Genomic DNA, 14125 nt, shown 5'->3' with positions numbered 1-14125 from the left:
AATTTATTAAAGCTGTTAATTCCATACTTTTTTGACAAGAAAAAAATAAGCCGATTATAAAGTGCATTTTTTTTTCCTTATCCCTTAAGTATGTTTGACAAGTCAAACATGTTTTTATCAACCTGAAATTATTACTAATCCTCAACCGTATAAAAAATATACAAAACAATTGAAATTTATAAAAATACTCGCGGAACAAATTTTTGTTTACAAAGAACTTTTTTTAAATGCCAGAAAAAAGACCAGGATGTGTTATAGATATATTTATATCAATTTTAATTGACGGACTTCAAATTAATTGACGGAAAAATGGTATATACTTCTAACAAAGATTCACCAACATTACCTTAAAAATATATTAAAATGTCTACCCAAAATTTATAAATACATTAAAAAAAGAAATAAAAATCAGTCCATCTAAAACTGAGGTAACCCTAAAACGTTAAATAAAAAAAAAGTGAGAGAGATCCTTTAAATAAATAAAATGTTATTGTTGATTTTCTAATAAGCTGATTTTTCGTTTAAGGGGAATTCCTGTAGCACTCGAAATTGTTTTCAGTGTGCTCCCTGAAGAGATTACTTACTGTAAGCGGCGCAGGGTATTCCCGTGTAGGCATGGGCCGCATGAAGACATCGGTGCGTCTTGGTGGTGCACTGCAGCGCCTTCTCGTAGGCATTGTAATCCGGACTCAGCCGGCGCTCCGCCTGCGAAATGGGATAAAACCGGATGAGCCACTTTGAGGAGCGGCGTCACTTAATCATGGTCCTTACCTCCTCGTACACCTCGTTGATGTTCTGGAAGTTGTTGGTGCCCGGTCGCTGGAGTCCCTTGAGCGTCTCGTAGAGGAAGAGCTCGAAGTTCTTGAACGTGTACTCGCTGAAGTTGTAGCGCCTGAGTCGCGTTCCCGTTTCGCCGCCCAAAAGGACGCAGGACTTGTGGTAGTCATCTACTGCCCGCTTTACCAGGACCGCCTCATTCAATTTACTGGACCGAATCTGCAGCGATTTAAGCTCCAGGAGATGCTGGAAGATCTTGCGTTCCATATAATATCTGTGGGGATGTATGATATCATAAACCAAAGAAGATAGAGAAAAGAGCAGATTTCCTTTGTCCCTATCATCTGCGAAATAAGTTTGCCAGGGCCTTGCAAAATAAATGTTAGCAAATGTACGTAAATTGTCATTTTGATATTTCGCGAGTCAAACAAAGACCCTGTTCCCTGCTGTTTCCGCTCACAAAAAGGACCTCCTTTCTGCCTCCACTCCCAGCTACAAGCGCAATAAAAGGCATCATGTTATTAAAATTTCAAAAAATACTAAAGTGCGTACGCGGAAAAAATTCTATTAATAATTGAGAATGGCCCAAAGAAAGGAAGCCAGTCAAATTAAAGCCGCCAACGGCACCCTCTGAGCCATAAAATGTTATTAGAAATTTTATTAAAAATTAAGGAAATAGGGCTTTAAGCGGTTTAAGGATGAGGATGAGGATATGCATCTCGGTGACCCTTCAAAGTTGCTCCCTTAACTCAGCTGCGGGCCAGCGACTCTTCTAAATCAACGAATGACGTCCGAGCCTTTTGCTTTCTGCTTGTGCTTTCTGCTTTTTGCTGAGCAGAAGCAGAAGCAGAAGCAGCAGCTGCAGCAGTGGAGGTGCATTCACCGAAAAAACTAAGCAAATTTGTCGAGGGCACTTGGTGTGCAAAAAAGCCGGGCTGGTGCGGCGTTTTTCGAAAATTGTTTACCCAGGAGAAGGAGACCGCTTGACACTGCTCGCCACTTGGCTGCGCAGCGCGAAATTATGCAAAACAATTTGACTTTGAAACAAAAGTTCATTGCTCGTGGGATGGATGCTAGCCGGATAGATGGATGGATGGATGGAGGGTCGCAGCTAGAGAGGCAGGTAATAAATAGGTAAGAATCCTTGAGAGCCAAAAGCTGCGTAATAAATTGGCCAAGGGGCCAAGAAGGAATCCCGCAGCGCGACTTCAAAGCGGTCCATCGTTCTTCCGCTTGTTTTGCTGCCCCACCAGTGGTCATCTTTATCATCATGGCCCTCCTTATCGCGGCTACGACCATCTTACCATCGTCATCATCATGGCCATCATCACCATCACTTGTTTGCCGAAGCGCTTTTCAATTTTACGCCTCGCTTTTGGCTCCATTCGGTTGCGCTTGAGTTCTTTGCAAGTCTTTCGCTTTGTGCAAATACTTTTTGCAATACTGTCCTTGGCATATTTCCTCCTTTTTTTTCCTGCGAGCCACCACCCACCCACCGCCCACTTTTCACTACTGCTACTGATTTCCGTTTCCGCTCTACGTTCGCCTAGTACAACTTTCATTTCATTTTCTTGTGCGCGTTGATTTTGTGTGGCACATTTTTCCACTGCCAACGCTTGCAGCGACCCACTGAGTGACAGGCCACCCAACCACCTTGGAAACCACCCAACCACCTAGCCACCACCCACCTCTTCCTGTTTGCGACACAAATGTGACAGGCAAAAAGTGCACGCAGCGCCAAAGTGGATGAAGTGGAAAACCCGCCGGCGGCAAAGTCAGCACCACCATCACCGGCAGTGAGTAGGCGCAGTTTTCACTTTTCCCCAGCGCTGACAACGACAACAAAATGCAAAGAAATTAAGCGCTGCACAAGTTGCAACAACGACGAGTCCCGCCCGCCGGCAATTTGTGCCGCACAAGCAACACAAAAGCTCTGGGAGAACCTTTTGCCAAGTGTTAATGGCTGGGCCAGAAACACCCAGAGAATCGTGTCCTGCATACCTGCATTCCTATACCTATCTAGTACTTCCTGGAAAATCGATGGCCTCCAAAAGTGTTGACAAAGTCGCACACCCCCAAAGAATTCGCGAAAAGTCTGCGGCCATCGAAAACTTTACCGCTTCATTTTTCATTACGGCTATATTTCTGAGCCAGTGCTTCAAAGTTGGCCAAGTGGTTGTCTGAATTTGCCGGGAAAAACCCAGAAGACCCAGAAAACCAAGATGCTAGGTTAAGGCTTAAACTAATCGCTCAAAGTTAAATGAATTTTGGTATAAACACTATCAGTATCAGCATTTTAAAGTCGGTCAACAAATATGGCTAATCCCGTCACGCAGGACCACAAAAAAAAAGGAAAATCAAGCCCAAGGACAACAGATAAACTTGGGGTCGGAATGAAAAACGAAATCCAAATATTTAACAACGTCAATTACGTGAGCGCACATTATAAATCCCAAATCTCACCTGTGCTGCTGGGACACCCCAACTCGTAAGTTATTTGTTTAATTTATGCGTCAGATAAAATTTTAATCTCTTCGGAGCCAAAACGAGGAAACAAAAATAAAATAAAGTTGCCCGGATCCGGGTCCACCGGTGTGAAAGCGTGCGAATGCAAAAATAAAATGAGAAAATGCGAAATAAAATAAAGTCTCTATTTACACACTTTTCATGGTATTTTCCTGGTCGACACCCCCTGAAAACTTCCACTCCGCAAAAAGTATTCGACTGGGAGCTATGGATTCACTTTTAAAATTTTTTTTTGCATTTATTTTTACTTTGCCGGGTGAATTCTATTTGGATTCTGCCCCACACCAAAGCCGTCGAGCGTATATTCTTCGGGAATTAATTGACTCACCCCCGTCGACTTGTTGAGGAACTTGTTCGGAAAGTTGCTGAGCAAGACACTTGTTTGACTTTCGGTTTTGCGTACATTGCGTATACGCCGCGTATTTGTCGAAACCTTAACATGGCGCAATCTCGCCTCTGGTTTCTGCTGGCTTCTTCTGCCTTCTGCTGGTTTTGGCATCCAGCTCCTCTTCCTTTGGCTTATGCAAACAGCCGAGTTAAATATTTTCATTAGTCAAGTGGAAAGAATTATTTATGAAATGCGCTCGCCGGCCGGAGAATTCGCTTCTGTTTTCGTTACGTTATTGTTTTGTTTTGTTTTTCTTTGTCGGTGAATGTTTGCAAATTTATTCATGGGCTACAAGGCAGATTAGCAAAATTAATAAAAGTCAGCTTACGCTTTTTAATTAAGTTTTGCGGGCCCCGGCTTATGCAAATACCATAAATAAATACAATTGACTTTTAAGTTTGAGCAACAGCTTAGGGCCATCGATCCGCGCGTTTCACCAGCAAAGAATGACAAAATTAAATTAGAGCCACACGAGGTTTCCACTTTCCATTTGCTAGTGTGAGTTCATGGGGATGGGATTTTGCCGGGGGGAAAATCCGCCGGGGGGGCACAAAAGGATTTCCCGGAAACAAGCCGGCAAACGAAGAGCGAACACAAATGGTAATCGTCCCTGCCTTCGAGGACCTCTAAAAATGCCCTCGCTAATCTGCACTAATTCCATTTACAATTAGCATTAGCGAGTTGTAAACGGAGCCAAAGACTTTGCTTTCAGACAGCGAGTACGACTGCCTGCTTGCGGCTAATTTTCATATTTTGTTCAAGTTTCTGCATAAACAAAATATCCCACCGCAGGTGGGCAGCCATCCCGTCCCCCGTTTTCACCACTTTCTCTTTGCCACTTTCACCCCCTCTGGATTCTGTGCAGCTAATTAAAATGCGCAACTCTTTGCCGGAAATGAGCATTTCGGCTAATGACAAGCGAGGTTTGCCAGCGGACGAGATTTTCGGGACATTCGAGGGCAGTGGAATAAATCAGCCAGGATATTAGGGAAGTGCTGGACTTGACCTAATTATAAGTTACGTTTCTGAGCATTTCATTTGGTAATTAAGAGCACAAATGGCGAGTAGAATAATAAGTTGTCACCAATAAATGTGTCAAATAGAGACCACTGCCCACCTGTTGTCCTCGCAGTTAATCCTTGAGGCTTCATAGTTCATGCTCAAGTACACGGTAAATGAACATTAATGCCGCGTTTATTGCCTTTAACCGCATTATAATAATTTTAAAGCGCTCCTTTTTATGGCGAACGGAAGCTGGGCAATTTATTTGCTGACCAGCGCAACAATGGAGCAACCGCCAGCAAAAAAAAAAAAAGAAAAAACAGAGTAGCCAAGAAAAGAAATGAGAAATGCCGTCCAGGCTATTAAATCCCTGGCTAAATTAACTTTAAGGCGGCCGGCTTCGTCCAGTTTGATTACATTAAGGGGATACCGCAACTGCGGAGCTGAAGTGCGCGCGTGATATAATGCGAGGAGGTTCAGTGGCAGTGGGACATTCAAGTTGATTAAAATCAAGCATCAAGTAAATAAATCTACGGCCAAAAAGGCAGCGTCGTTGGCGCCACTAACTGCCTGGAGATTAATTTAAATGAATGAATCCCGCCATCAACTCTCCGGGGCTCGCAACTCCCCACAATCACGGCCAATCTGTCCCGCTTCCTCGAGCACGGGGGAAAATCGGATAATTTATAAGTTTACCATAGCCATTTGCATAAATCGATTTTTTACATATTTTCCAGGAATTTTGTAAATCAAAAAGGGGACACATTTCGCAGACTTAATGTAAAATTGCATCATGTTTGTAGCTGCTAGCCAAAGGCTTTAAAAAAGTTGACACAGAAATCAAGTTTTTAAATGCTTTATAATGCTGTCAAAAAGTATGCAATAAAACGGAATGGTTTCATCAGGCTTTTGGGTCTTACATTTATTGTAGCATACTTTTAAACTTAATTTTATATGATTTTAAGACTAGGGCATTTGGTGGCATGATTTTAACAATATATACGCTTTCCCTTTAGATCTCTGCTGGCTAAAATCCTTTAACAGGATGGCACAGAAATCACTAGAATTTTGAAAATACTTGTTATGTCAATGTATTAGGTCCCCTTTTGAAAGGAATTCATTGGACTACTGTATTCACAGTATGCAGTTGCATACTTTTAGATGTCTTTATAAATCATTTTAGGACCCAAGTGATTCCTGTGACCTTTTTGAATACATTTTTATTTTTCCCCCAGTGTACTCACCTCCTTATGTTGCGCTGTATGGACCTGGTCACAGCACCCATGTCGCAGGCTCCCTTATCGCCAGGCTTACGATTCTCCATCCTGCTGCTGCAGGAGCGTCCATCCAAAGTGGCGTAGATGGGCCGACGCGGCATGTGCGCAGTGTGGGCAGACCGCAGAGTGGGTATCTTGCTGCGCTCCGCCCGAGGACTAGGCTCAAAGCCTGAGTCCTGATCCTTGGTGGTGGCCAAAGCCATGTTGCTGCCATCGCGTGAGTCCTGAGTGTTTTTCCAGTTGCTGCGCGTTTTGTTGCCGCTGCGCACGCGCTTTTTAAGCCGCCGTTTCCTTCCATTACCCATGCCCTCCGGTGTGTCATCTGCAATGGATCCTCCAGCTGCTGCTGATCCACCCAATCCTCCTGTCCCTGCTCCAGAACTCCCAACACCATGTCGATTTCCGCTGCTGAGAAAGCGACGCAAGGCACTATCATGCTCTGGATCCATACCATCCCTATCATCATCATCGTACTCATCATCGTACTCCTCATACTCATACTCCATCTTCTCCAGCTCCGAGGCACTGGGCAGCTGGACCGCAGATGCCCCTTCGGTCACCACCTGAAAGACTTGATTGCCCGCCTGGTCGTAGTCGACCTTGCGACCAGGTCTCTTACCATTTTCATCTAGGGAGTCATCGCTTTTCAGCACATGGAAGCTCGATTTCCGCTCGGTGGCTGGCTCATCGGATGCTGAAGCTGGAGGATTGGAATTCGGATTGGGAACTGGGTCATCGTCCGCCGAATCGGAGGCCAGGAGTGTGAAGGAGCGCCTTGTCTCCTGTTCTCTTTGCGGTGGCTCCTTCGGCTGGGAGGTGGGCGTTTGGGCTGTGGATGGGCGTGGCTGTGGTGCGGTTGGCGGCTTTTTCGGCTCTGCAGGGGGAGCGGTGGGTGGAGGAGTGGGTTGCGGAGTGGGTGTTGGACTAGGATTGCTATTTGGTTTCGGTTTGGCTTCAGCCTGCTCAATCTGCTCGGTTTTTTTGCCATCAGAAGGTGGCTCTGAAGCCACAGATTCAACCCCTTCGGCAGTGTTGGCATTTGGCTGTGGTTTCTCTCCGCCAGCCTCCTCTTTTGGGGGTGGTGGGGGCGTGGCAGGCTTAGGGGGTGGTACCGCAGAGGGGGTTGGAGGCTTTGAGGATTCCATAGCAACCTCTGCAGGTTTTTCCATTTCAGGTTCTTCACTATCTTTGGGAAGCTCTTTCTCCTCTGGCTTTTCCTCACTGAAGGAACTCTTGGACTCGCTGCTCAACGCAGTGGCTGCTATCTTGATCACCTGCTCCACCTCCTTGGACACCAACTGGGTTTCCTCTTCACTCAGCTGCAGCTTGACTTCCTCCTTACCATTTTCCTCTACAGCTGGTTGCTCCTCGGACGATTTGGAAGTCTGATTCTCCTCGGCATCATGATGGACATCAACCTGTGTAATCACCGACTTGGCCGCCTCCTGTTCTTCATCTGTTAGCTCCACTGCATGGGACTCCTCCACCAGAAGACTGTCCATTGGAGCGGATATCTCGCTCTTGGCGCTTTGGGTTGGTGACTTGATGAAGGTGCCTTCCTTGGTTGGCGAAGATGGGGGTGGCTCCTTTGCACTGGAGTTACCACCCTGATGATCCCCATTAACGGTCAGTGGTTTCCTGGAACCCTTTTCCGGCGAAGAGTTGACTGTATGATTCTCCTCCTCGCTATCTTCCCGGTTTTTTGACTTTCTGGAGGATGTGGAACGCTTGCGGGAAACCACTCGATCCTTTTGACGCTTGTGGTAGCAACAGTTCTCGCAGGAGTCCTCCTCATCGTCCTCCTCCTCCCACTCACTGGAACTGGCGTACCGCTCGCGTGATTTCCTCCTCCGAATCTCGATGTTGCTCTTGGAGCGGCAGATCTCACTGCATCGCTCGTGCTTGGACTCGCCACAACTGCTGGTCCGCCTCCTCAGTTGCCTCCTCTTGTGTCGCCGGCAAACGTGCCTCAATCGCTGCTCCTTGCGGTAAGTCTGCTCCGAGCAGCTGCAGTCGCCAGGATCGGGATCCTCCGTCTTACCATTACCATTACCATTCCCATTATCAGAATCGGAGCGCTTTAGGTAAACCACATACTTCTTAGAGCTGCGCAGATCATGCAGTTCCTCCTTCTCCACATACTTCAGAGGTCTCACCATATCCGTGGCATTGGTTTCATGGAAGGGATTCCCAGCCCTTCTGCTGGACAATCTTACTTTATTGGCCGGTTGACCCCCATTGGCCTGAAGGAACTTGGCCGTGGAGCGATGACCTCTTTGCAAAGCTCCATCTAGTGGAGTTAGGACCAATCCTCTGGAATTCCTATACACGGCATTCACATCTGCTCCGTAATCCAGTAGAAGTTTACACATATCCGTGTAATCATTAGCAGCCGCAATGTGCAGAAGGCTACGTCCATCATTGCTAGTGGTGTTCACCTGTTTGGGGCGTTGGTTGAGGAGCCACTCCAGGAGCTCCCTTCTGCCAGAGGCGGCGGCCTCGTGGAGCGGCAGATCCCCTTTGGCATTGCGCAGCCAAAGATTTGCACCGCGCTCCTTTAGCAACTTCAAGGTCTCAAATTGTCCTTTGGAGCACCCGCAATGGGCTGGTGTGCGTCCCTTGCGATCCTGGCGATTGGGATCCGCCTCCAGGTCCAACAATCTAGCTGTGGCATCTGCGTGACCCAAAGTTACGGCATAATGCAGGGCTGTGCAGCCATTGGAGTCGATAAGATCAGTGGGGGCACCACAAAGGCCTATTAGAGTGTCAATGCATTCGGTGTGTCCTCGGGAACCAGCACAATGCAAGGCAGTGAGGCCATCCCTGAAAGGAATAGGATATTGATATATTGTGTATGGTTAACAGAGGTTATATAAAGAACCCACTTGTCCGAGGACTCCACTCTGGCACCCGCTTTAACCAGGGCAATCACTGCCTTCGCTGATCCTGCGGAGGCGGCCCAAAGAAGCGGCTGTCGTCCATCCTTGTCCTGGACATCGACACTGCTCTGGGGATGGGACAGCAAGATGCCCAGGATCTCCAAGGAGAGCCTCGAACTGGTGCTGGAACTGGCCTGCTGCTTGCTATCGTGACTGGCTCCGCACATCTGGGCGGCATAGTGCAGCGGAGTCCCTCCATTGGCGTCCGGCTTGGCCACACTTGCTCCTGCCGCCAGGACCGCTCGCAAGGACTCCACCTCACCGCAAACTGAAATGGATTCATAAATTATATAAATTAAATTATATTTTGTATTAATTAAAGCATATTACTAATTTGCATTCATGTTTTTTATTAATCTACTTAAAACTAAATTGATTCCTCTATCACCCTCAGCCAGCACAAATTAATCATATTAAATAGTTAATCACAGTACACTTCAATTAATTAAAATTTTTCTAGACCATTTGTACACAACTTGTATGGCCTTAATTGATTGGAAAGTGCTTGCGGTCCTAAACAAATAGTTGATATAATATTTGTAAATGTAATTAATTCCTCTCTCTATTTAGCTGGTTTAATGTAAACAAAACTATAGATTAAATAAAAATTGTTTGCTCTTAGATGACCAATAAAAAGAAGTTATTAAATCAATAAAATTGTACAAAAAACAGGACTACAGTGGCTAAAGTGATTATTAGACATCGGATTAATAAAACGTACTCTAGAAACCTATTCTTAACATTCGATTCTGGGTAAGCCCTAATTGTACATAAATTGTTTTTATGTAATCATTGGTAACTTTAACAATATATAAATTTTTTTAAATTTATAAAAATGTTTAAGCAAACTTCGAGTGTAAGGAATGCTCTTCTATAAATAATCCGTTGTCTGTTAATCAAAAACTTAAAGATCAATTAGTTTGCAATAGGAACTACAAATAATATCCATTTCATCTCTTAAAATATTTCCTTTTTTGTGGGATAGAATGATTTTTGTTGGAGAAGCTTTACTGTACTGATTCTCATCTGCACACTCACCCGTGGCCCAGTGCACCACCGAGTGGCCCTCGTTGTCCACCGCATTCACGTCCGCCTTGTTGGCCAGCAGTAGGTTGACCATGGCCAGGTTGCCCTGGATGACGGCCAGGTGGAGCGGGGTGAAGCCATCCTCGTCCGCCGACTCCAGCAGCTCGGGGGCTGCGATCGCGATGCTGGCGGCCGCCACGAGGTCCTTGCTCCGATCGACGTCCTGCGCGGCACAATAGTGCAGCGCGTTGCGATGACTTCGGTCCCGCTGCCGCAGCAATTGGGGCTACAAAAAAAAATACGAGAAAAATCCAGTTAAAAGAGGGGTCAAAAATTAATTACTTTGCCCGCCGGAAAATTATGGGCAGGCGATTGCACCTGCTGAGTTGAGGCCGCAGCCGATTAATAAACTAATTAAAATGCCATTTGCATATTGCATCAATTTGCATCACGCGGACATACCAGCCCCGCCCACTGCCGCCGCCTACGGGCAGCGTTTGATGGATCGCGTAATTCTCACAGTCTCCGGCTTAATTGCCAGCAAATATTTTGGTGAAATTATATGGTAAATGCCATGTATATATATCGAGTGGAGTGTAGTGTTGTTTATTTATTGGTGGTTGTTTCGATGGGTTGTCAGCCGGCCTTTTGTGCGTGTGTCGAGTGGCTGATTGGCGGGGCGAAAGCAATTACTTTTTCCAAACGCATCACACCTCCGGCTGGACATTAAATGCAAAACAAGCCGGCCGGCCAATTAATAATTTAACATATTCTCGCGTTAATCATGCAGAAATTGTTGCAAACAGTGAGAGAGAAATGGAAAAACAAGCGTGGAAAAATGGCCTTTTGCGGACGGCTGTTGGTCAGTAACTAAAGCAACACGAGCGCAGGTAAACAAACGGAAAGCGTCGCCTGGAAAGGTCCTGCCAAAGGTCCTGGCTGGAAGGGTTGCCAACCGTCGCCGTTGTCCTGGGCAACGTGGTGAGTTGCCAGGGCAGGTGTGGCAATTGGTAGTTGACTCACCAGATTATCGCTGGCATTTTTGGCGCGCAAAACAATATCGAACTCCAGCGGCGAGGCGAACATGCTTCGTCCTGCCAGGCGCAGGACCTCCTCCTCCTCCTCCTTTTCCTTCTCCTTCTGCCTTTTGCGCCAAAGGATTTTGGAAGGAGCGACGAGCGTGGAGCGTGTCAAAACATGTCAAGTGCACAAAAAATACTGTCGCCGCCGCCGAAAAGTATGCTAAAACTTTGCCCGCTTCTGCCAGGAATTCGCAATGCGACGACAGCGACGTCAACGGCGACTGAGGCAGCGGCAGCGACGTCAGCGGCATCACGCAAATGTGAAAGTGAAAACGTTGGCAAATCGTCGGCCAACAGGGCGGATGATGGTTGTGGGGTATGGCCAGGACTCATAGTCCTAGTCCATGGGCGCCGCTTATTAGGCTTCGCAACTAACTTTTCTTGCGGCATAGTTTGTGCTAATTTCCTGCTGCTCCCACACCTCTTTATTTTCCGCCTATCTGCCCACTCACTCAGAAAAATCAGAACCCCCTTTGACAAGACACTAATTAAGGGTCCTACAAAGGTTCTTTAAACTTTTTTATGACTTTTCAGAGAACTATTAAGCTTGTAAAAAATCCTTGTAAAATTTTCTAACTTCTACGTTTAAATTTGTCAGCAAAAACTATTCAGCTTTTTAGTAATCCATATAATATAACATTTTTCGAGGAATAACAGTCCAATTAGTCACCAACTTTACACAAAAACATTGGCAAACATGGTAATTTTTTATTATTTTTTGTTGACAATTTCACCCTCTTCACATTTTTATGCAAAAATAATCGAAAAAAATGTTGGAATTCGAATCGATTGTGAATTTTATTTCGATTTTAACGAGGTAAGACATTTTATGTATGTTCAATACATCTTTTGTATTGTTTTTGTCAAAAAATTCGTGATTTTAACATTAAATAGGAAATATGAAAAATTAAAATTTTTATGTTTAAATGGAATTTGATATGTATTTTTTTACAAGCGAGGTACTACATTCTGTCCAGTATTTCTCTTTATTTAGGTAAATTCTGAAGTTTACTCTGTCAAAAATTGGGGTCATGATATATTAATGTTTTAAGTAACTTATCTCAGATCTGTATATTTTATTCCCGGTGCATTTAGTGTTTATCTTGTCAGTATGCCTGAGTGATTGACTGTGTTGCTTTTCTAACCAACATTCAATTTTTACAAACAGTTCGGGCACGCTGCCCTTCTATTTATAACGCTAGAAGAATATCGCGTGACTGTCTTAAACTGTCGTGAGCGAAGTGGAGGCCACCTTTCTCCTTTCCCCTCTCACCTGTCCCCCCTCCGAGGCCCCAGGAAGTCCCCAATTTATTGCACATTTTAGTATGAGTCAAACAAGAGTTCAATAGCTGTAGAAGAAAGTAAGCCAAAACTCTTGTGGCAAGAACAACAAAAGGCGAGAGTGGAAAGTAAACTTTGACTATTAGGCATTTGCGTGTTGCATGGGCGCACTTGAGGGGGATACTTTGAGCCCAGAAAGTGCTTCTTGTGGCAGCAAAAGGATTCCCAGAGTTTCAACAGGTGTGATTCGTTGGAAAAACCCCAAAAAGTTAATTTCACCCAAGTTAAATATTTAATGTTTCACTTAATTTACAGTTTGCTCTGGAATATGGTGCGAATTTTTTCGCCTTTATCGCTGTGGTATTTCCATATTTCTTTGTTGATTGAATCGAATTTGAGCTGCGGCTACGTTTCCCTTTTGTTTGCCAGCAAAAACTTTCTGCTGCAATGGGGGAAAATGTTTACAATGAATGATTTTTATTTGCTGCTTCCGTTATCTTTGGCCAGCTTTTTCAGCTTTTCTGCTGGTCTGAGTTGCTGTTTGTTTCTTACGCTGCCGTCCGGATTATGAATAATTCAAATAAACTGAAATGATTCCTAAAAACTTTGACAGCCTGGGCTGGCTACAATAGGGGGTAAAAATAAGGATAGCAGAAAAAAAACAAATTCAAAAAAGGACCTCAGGATGGGGCAGTGTTGCTCTGGCTGCTTTGTTATTATTATGATGATGATGCTTGGTGTGATTGTTGCCGTATTCCATTCGCCCTCGCCCAACATCATCATCAGCCACCACCCACTGACCGCTTCTGTTGGTGTCATGCAAATTTGCATTCAACTTTCTACATTCACCCGACACAAAATGAAATGCGATAATCAAATACGACCAACAACAATGCGCTCAAAAGGCAGCAACAGCAGCACCAGCTGGCCCCCTCCAATAACCCCCCTCCACTGCTCTTGGCCAGATAAAACTTTGGCACTGCCAGTTAGCCAGTCCAACAGTCAAACAACCCACCAGTCCAGTTGGCCCACCAGTGCGATTGCCATCGCCATTCGAGTTCCTGTTTATGCCATTTTAATAGTTCTTTAAACAAATAAAACGTGCCTGGGCCACATAAAAATGGGGTCACAACGGGAAAAATGTCTCGAGTTTCAGAGGTTCTTAAAAAGGGTTATAAAATCGAAACAAAAGTCTTATAGACCATGCCTAATTCTAACAAATATTCATTAAGTAGTAAATAAGCAACCCAAAAATCACTTCAACCATTAAGCTTCTAATATAAGAAATATATTATTTTGTAACAATAGAACAGGTTAGTAAAAATATTATAAGTTTTAGAGATACTAGAACAGCACTTTGGCTCAGACTTTTTAAGAAAAGACATATAGATATATACATATAAGCCAAATATGGCAAATATGTGCAGTTGGTTAGGATAAATGTGACAATTGTGCTGGCCATTTCGGCGTTCCCCTGAGGGATACCATGGAGCCAAATCATGGGAAGCTACAAAGTCATATAGACAGCATTACCTGTTCTAGAATGTGACTGAAAATATTCATTAAACAATTATTTGTTAAAAATATTTTTAATGGGAAAATTAAGTAAAAATGTTAAACTAGACACGAACAACAGCCGTGTGTCATAACTTTAAGTTCTAAGAAAAATGTCAATCAACGTTCAAGTCATAAATTAAACCATTAATGACTGATGAAAAAAGTGTTGTTAGTCGTAATAAATACACTGTCCTTACAACGATTTCTAATTAGATAGAATCTAAAATTCCAGAAACGCAGTCTACAGAACGATTCGGAATAGTCACACAC

General features: G+C 44.5%; 1 protein-coding gene across 4 annotated transcripts in view; it reads right to left on the bottom strand.

Moving 5' to 3' along the window:
* Window positions 1–14125, bottom strand: part of LOC119563265 — a 35013-nt gene that overhangs the window by 2807 nt on the left and 18081 nt on the right. For 2 of the 4 annotated variants that reach the window (XM_037876584.1, XM_037876581.1), the window contains exons 2-6: window positions 9948–10221; window positions 8856–9177; window positions 5938–8793; window positions 772–1051; window positions 585–705 (exon numbers count right to left, since the gene is read on the bottom strand). In XM_037876584.1, coding sequence (XP_037732512.1) covers window positions 585–705; window positions 772–1051; window positions 5938–8793; window positions 8856–9177; window positions 9948–10029 — 3661 coding nt within the window. In that variant the 5' untranslated portion in view covers window positions 10030–10221. Of the gene's footprint in view, window positions 1–584; window positions 706–771; window positions 1052–5937; window positions 8794–8855; window positions 9178–9947; window positions 10222–10628; window positions 10765–10958; window positions 11071–14125 lie in introns of those variants that run through there. The other 2 variants (XM_037876582.1, XM_037876583.1) reach the window with 2 other exon arrangements.

This window comes from Drosophila subpulchrella, chromosome 3R, assembly GCF_014743375.2.
Source record: "Drosophila subpulchrella strain 33 F10 #4 breed RU33 chromosome 3R, RU_Dsub_v1.1 Primary Assembly, whole genome shotgun sequence".
Taxonomy (NCBI): domain Eukaryota; kingdom Metazoa; phylum Arthropoda; class Insecta; order Diptera; family Drosophilidae; genus Drosophila; species Drosophila subpulchrella.
This window is presented reverse-complemented; position numbering and strand designations above follow the sequence as displayed.